This window comes from Crocuta crocuta, unplaced genomic scaffold (assembly GCF_008692635.1).
Source record: "Crocuta crocuta isolate KB4526 unplaced genomic scaffold, BGI_CrCroc_1.0 scaffold28, whole genome shotgun sequence".
NCBI lineage: Eukaryota > Metazoa > Chordata > Mammalia > Carnivora > Hyaenidae > Crocuta > Crocuta crocuta.
The window spans coordinates 8,212,754-8,219,247 of NW_027533256.1; the positions used below are offsets into that span (position 1 = coordinate 8,212,754).

The 6,494-nt window shown below is 58.8% G+C and overlaps 1 protein-coding gene across 1 annotated transcript; it reads left to right on the forward strand.

Annotated features, from left to right (window-relative positions):
- The first annotated feature begins 4,178 nt into the window (after nucleotides 1–4,178).
- GPRIN2 (G protein regulated inducer of neurite outgrowth 2) lies at nucleotides 4,179–5,893 on the forward strand. Its single transcript, XM_077746441.1, has one exon. It carries the CDS (start codon nucleotides 4,179–4,181, stop codon nucleotides 5,553–5,555), a length of 1,377 nt encoding a protein of 458 aa, XP_077602567.1. The 3' UTR covers nucleotides 5,556–5,893.
- Nucleotides 5,894–6,494: the final 601 nt, after the last annotated feature.

Consider the following 6,494-nt stretch of genomic DNA (forward strand, 5'->3'; position numbering starts at 1 on the left):
AAGGCCTGGGCTCCTCTGCTGGGTGATATGGTGGGAGCTAGAATCTCTGAGCCAGTCAACCTAGCGGTTTCTTTGGTTGGGCCAGTTTGAAAGTTTCTGCAGAACTGGAAGGCTTTACTCAAAATAACATTGGTTGATTGCTGCCGGCGAAACTGGTTGTTCTTCCATTTACTGCCCAGCAGAACTGAGGCAGCAAGAGAGTCCGGTATTGGGCACGAAGCATGGCCTCACTGCAGCCTTGGCATCAAATGGGGCAGGAGAGAGAACAATCAGGTGTCAACGAACTCCAGGGGTCTTGGGTACCCCCACGTACCTGTCATTTATCTTGGGCTAAAACATCTTCCTGGGGTGTCCGTAGGGTGAAGCCGGAGCCTTTTCCATGATTTGTAAGGCAGATGGGCACGCCACTCAAGCCGGTTTGAAGGCAGACTCCAAACTTGTGTGTTTCCACACGTGTGTGTCCGCATGCACACATGTGTAAGCACGTGCACGTGTATCCTCCCAAATTAAGGTTTGGGAAGCTCAGTATGGTGATGGAGACATGGGGACATGGGTGGTGACTGGGGCCTAGGATGAGCTGAAGACAGGAAGGGCTGGGAAGCAAGACGAGGCTACCCTGCCGGGTGTCTCAATGGCTTCCTAAAAAGGCCTTTCTGTCCCCCAGTACTAGTCCCTGTGATACCTTCATGGGAGGGGAAAAGAAAAAAAGTATTATTAGCAATTGCTGTTCCATCATATTGACTTCATAGCACCCTTGCAGTGGAGATTTACTTCCATTCTGTAGGCTGGGGAACCGAGGCACTGGAAGGGTAGGTGTCCACCTGGGGGGGCTTTCACAGGAAGGGGAAGAGTCAGGGTTAAAAGCAGATCCCTTGTCCCGCCTGCTTACCCACAGCTTCCCTCACTCCCTGGGAGGCCCCTTTCCTTAGTGATAGGGGCTGTGGGGCACCTCCTTTCCCTGCGATAACCTGAGTGACGTTCCTCAGCATAGTGCCCTCCTTGAAAGCTGGGGAGGCCAGATTGTAGGAGAAATATCCTGTTGGGGTTCAGCTATGGGCTCTCTGAAATGTCTGAGCTGCTCTGAGCCTCAGTTTTGTCACCTGCCACTTGTGGGGGTGAGGTGAGGAAGGGAAGTAACAGATACCCACCCGTCTGGGGTCTCTGTAGTCACTGCTCTCTTTTTGACTGATGGCTAGTCTGGGCACTGGACAGCCATCTGGTGAGGCAGGCACAGCAGGACCCTTGGTCCCTGGTGGCTTCTCACTAGCCCCTGGAGGGGTCTGAGGGGACCCCCCCCCCAGCCTCATCCCACCTCGGGGGAGGGGCAGGGCCTGGCATGGCTCTTTATGGCCTGCTCCCTAGGAGGGTTTGGGGTAGGTGGGGTTCAGCCAGAGGCTGTGTAGGCTTCCAGAAAGGGCTTTCTCAGTGTTCTTGGACTAGCAGCTGGGTGCTTATCGCCTGCCCGGAGCTCCTGGTGACCACAGCTTTCCCAGCTAGCAGGTACATCTCCTCCCCTCCTGACTCCAGGCAGCCTAAGAAGCCAATAAGAAGCAGGTGGGGTGGGGTGGGGGTGGGGGTGTCCAGGCTTTGTTCCCACTGATTCAGTCGTCCCACTGGCAGGTCATGGGCACCACTGCAAGTGCCAGATGCTGTGTTGGATGCTGGCGCTTCAGCTGAGTCAGGACCACAGCGGAGGCCTGCACAGTGCTCGGAGCGGGCACAGAGAACCTCAGACACTCCTGGGTTCACTTCCTGGCTTAGCCGTCACCGTGCCTGGGGGCAAGTCAGTAAACCTCTTTGAGCTTTGACCTCTTCATCTCTAGAAGGATGCTGATGTATCTCATGAGGCTGCCCTGACAATTAAATGAGACAGTGTGTCGAAAGGATGGGGCACATGCCTGGCAGGGGGTGGGTGGGTACTGGGAGCTGTTCTTAGTGTCCTCCCTGTGATTGGTAATGACTTTGCTGCCCTTCTCTGTTATACATCCATCTTCAAGCTCCTGGAGGACAGGGCCTGGGTTCCAGTCCTCTCTTGGCTGCTCATCCCTTTCTTGGCCCTTCCGGGGCCCAGTCTGGCTTTAGCCACGAGGAGCAGCAGGGATGGGACACTCCCGGCCAGGCAGGAGCTGTGTCCAGAGCTGCACGGTCCAGTATGGTAATCATTAGGCACTTGTGGCCATTGACATTTAAATTGCTTAAATTTAAGTAAAATTAGAAAGGCAGCTTCTCAGTCGCACTAGCTACCTGTCAGGTGCTCAGTGGACACACGTGGCTAGTGCCGATCGTATTGGACGGTGCAGTTCTTTCCATCTGATGCACGGAAGCTGTGCTGACCTGGACGCCACAGCAAGCCTCCAGCTCTCAGGGGGCTGCAGCTCCAAAACATCTCCCGGTTGGCTTGGACAGCCAGCCTCTGCCTCCCGAGTGCTGGGGCAGAAGTTTGTCATTATATGGAAACTGAGTTTCTGAGAGCCCCTTCCACGTTCCGTTTCAGGCGGCCTTGCTCACGTTCCCACCAGGCGGCTGGTTTCCTGGCAGTTCTTATCAGCCCAGTGGGGTGGGAGGGCAGGACCGGGATTGCCCAAACTGGCTGTTGCTTCTTCCCCCACCCTGTTTCTCCAGCTGGTCCTGCCCAGCAGGGGGTCTCAGGGAGATGGTCCTCATTCATAGCTTTGGCCAGGGCCAGGCTGGCCCAGGTGCCCTGGCCCCACTTCCTCCCTCTGGGGCCCCGCCCAGCCCTCAGCCCGCCGCTTCCTCCCCTTGTGTGCTCCCTGCCTTCTGCTCTTCCTGTTTCTCCTCTCCTGGCACCTCTCCTTCCTCTCTCCAGGCCCGACTGGCTTCCTCACCTGGCTGGACCCATTTCCGATCCATCACGATCCATCACGCACAGTGAGCTCTCCTGGAAATGCCCTTTCTCAGACCCCACTTTTGGTGCTCAGCACTCCCCTCTGCGGGCTTCCTCTTGTATTCTCTTGCTCTCTCAGCCAGGTACATGGCAGACATTCTCCAAGGCCCGGCTATGTGTCAGGTCAGCGCTGGGTGCTGGATACACAGAGGGGGACGGGCCACGGGCCTGCCTTGACAGCTTCAGGTTGGTGGCGTGGCCAGGTTATTGCATCTGGGTGAGACAGTGCTCAGCCAGAGATGGAGCCAGCCCGGCTTGGGAGAGCTTCTCCAGGAGGAGATGCTGAGGTTGAAGGGGCCAGTGCTGAGTCTAGGCTGTGGATGAGTCAGGGAGCAGGTCCAGAGGGGGCTGTGTGGCTGGAGGGACAGGAATGGCAGGGAAGGAGGGAGGCGAGGAGGGTGCAAGCACGCCCGGCAAGAGGGCATTTAGATTTGTTGGAGAGCATTCTCGACTGGCGCTATTAGACCACATTCCTGGAGGCACAGGATCAAGTTCGTTCCATGCCCCCTAACCCCAGGGCCTGGCATGCAGCGGGCGCTCTGAAGATGGCTGTGGAATGAGTGAGCATTTGCCGAGTGTCCTGTGTGTACGGGGCTGGTGCATGGGGGTTTCTCCCTGCCCTGGAGCCAGACAGGGGAGTCAGAAAACCCCAACCCCTTCACAGCTGCCAATATTGAGTCCCAGAGATGTGACAGCTCAACCAGGCTAGGCCCGAGAAGGTGGGGAAAGGGGGCAGGGGAGAACCCAGGGCGTGTCCTCTGTGTGTCCTCTAGTCATTGTTCATTCATCTCACAAACCTCTTCTGAACCCCAGCTCCGTACCCAGGAGGCCCCTGTCCAAAGCAAGATGGAGGTGGACAGTTCTGGGAGGAACCCGGCTAGTATTTGCCAGTCCAGCTTTACTGGTTATGAAAATACTGCGATACTCCTGTCCTGGTTGACTAAGAGGTGTTGTCCTAAAGCCCCGCCCCCGGTGTCCCTGCAGACTTGGCCTCTCCCCTGGGCTCCCCTCCCTCCACAGAATCCACGCCCCTACCCTAGGGCTATTTCTAATTGCTTGGTACTGGTTATTGATATTCGCAGTGTCATCTCGTGTATAATGCGTGATGATCTCGATTTGGAGTGTCTGGTGTCCTGTCACTGTTTTGCTCCTGGCTCTGAGCCAGCAGGCAGCCTAGGGCTGAAGCCGTGCCCCTCTGTGTGCCTGGCACCGTCTGAGCCAAGAGCAGAGTCTGTTCAACTGCATTCCCTCCCTCTCTCTCCTGCAGGCAGCCATGAGCACCGACCGTCCCGACCAGGGTGCCCGGCCGCCCCGGAGCCCCTTCCCACAGCCCCTGTCTCGGAGCTCTTCCAGCCTGTTGGGTGAAGGCCAGGGCCAGAGACCGGAGCTCCGCAAGAGTGCCAGCAGCACCGTATGGCAGGCCCAGCCGGGGGAGGCCGGCGCCAGTCCGCGGGTCCCGGAGGAAGAGGAGCAGCACACTGAGAGTCCGGAGCGGGCACAGGCCTCCAGCCCCCGGCCTCGGCCCCGTGCTGTGGGCCACTGGCGGAGCAGCACTGTGGGCAATGTGTCCACCGTGGGCGGGGGTGACCTGGGTCGCCTGCGGGCCCCCGGTGCCGCTGCCATGCAGAGGAGCCACTCAGACCTGGTCCGGAGCACCCAGACCCGGGGCCACAGTGGCGCCCATAAGGCCAGCCTTAGCTGCTCGGCCCTCGGCAGCTCACCTGTGCATGGGGCTCGGCTGCAGCCCTGTGGTACTTCTGGCCAGGGAGGCCGGGCCACCGCGGGCCTAGAAGGGGACCTGGCTCCAGAGGAAGGGACGTCAAACTCAGCCGGGACACTGGAAGAGCGTCAGGTGTGGGTGGCACCACTAGACCCGGGAGGGACAACCACCCACAGCAGCAGCCCCCAGGCTGGGCCCAAAGCTGCCGGGGAGCCAGCCACCACCCCCTGCCATGCCCTGTCCCCAGCAACTCTGCACTGCGGTATGAGGGAGGTGGGGACCAGTGGCTGCTGTCATGCCCTGCCAGCCCCAGGGATCCTGGCGTTTCCCAAGCTAGTGGCATCGGTGAGTGAGTCTGGGCTACAGGCTCAGCATGGGGTGAAGTTCCAGTGCAGGTTGCCTGGGGGGCTCCCTGGGCATTCCCACTGCTGTGCCCACCCTTGGGGTCCCACCGGCTTAGCCACGGAGCCTGGCACCAGGACCAAGGATGTATGGACCATGACCTCAGCCAGTGACTTGGCCCCCGTGCTGACATCCTCTCTGTCTGCCCAGGATGCTGGTGTGCAGGCAGCCCCCATGGCGGTCTGCAAGGCTGTGGCCACCAGCCCGCCTCTGGAAGCCCCCATGGCCCTGCACACATTCCCAGAGGTAACTCTGGGGTCCAGCCTGGAGGAGGCGCCATCCCCTGTGCGAGATGTGCGATGGGATGCTGAGGGCATGACCTGGGAGGTGTATGGAGCTGCAGTGGACCCTGAAGTGCTCGGCGTGGCCATCCAGAAGCATCTGGAGATGCAGTTTGAGCAGCTGCAGCGGGCGCCCACCAGCGAGGACAGCCTGTCCGCGGAGGGCCGAAGGGGGCCACTGCGTGCTGTCATACAGTCCCTGCGGCGCCCCAGCTGTTGCGGCTGCTCCGGTGCAGCTCCCGAGTGAGGAGCAGTGGCTCTCAGAGCTATCCCAGGCCCGTGGACTCAGCCCCAGGCCGGGGACAGGAGGGGCCCTGTGCTCCTTGGACCTGCTGGCAGCCGTGGACATGTCTCTGCCATTGGCTGACAGCAGAGCATGGGACTGCAGCCCGGGGGCTTCCTGCCCCTCGCAGCTGGGCTGGTTTTTAAGGGCTTGATTCCCAAGAGCCACGTCTCTGCACACCCAGGCTCTGAACTTTGGGACAGACTTTAAGCACTGTGCGTAAGGGAGATCCTGATTTTTCTGTAAAAATACTCAGCGTTCTGTTTAGTGTATCCTCAGAACTCTGCCATGATTTCCCCTAGGACTCTTGGTGGCTTTCTTTTATTTGTTTTAGTTTTTTTAATTAAAAAATTTTTTTCTTTCATAGTTTGTTGTCAAGTTGGTTTCCATATAACACCCAGTTTGATGGCTTTATTTTAAAGTAGGGCTGAGATATAACCAATTCCTGACATGAAAAGTGGGGCCCCACGTGACAGGGACTGGCTGCGTCTTTGGGGAAGGCCACTGACACTGTTGAACACCTCCTCTGTGCCACACACTGTGCTTGTCACCTTCCCTTGCTGAGTTTTCACCCATGTGCCCCATTTTATGGATGAAACCACAGGCGTTAGGCAAGGGCATGGCTGACATGCCCGGTTGGACGGCTGGAGGTGGGCTGGGGTTCAGGGCCAGGGCTGGCCGAAGCCTGGGCTGCTTCCCCGCAGCACGTGGTGATCAGTGCAGCGCAGTCATGAGCCAGAAGAATTTACTGAGTTCGTGTCCTGTGCTAGGTTCTGTGGAATCCTCGGGGAATGAGATGGGCCATCTGCACCCTCACTGAGTTGACAGGGTGTGGGAGGCGGGGTATACATCCATACTGGGGCACTGGGCATCCCAGAAGGGCCCGGGGCTGCTGCTAAGAGC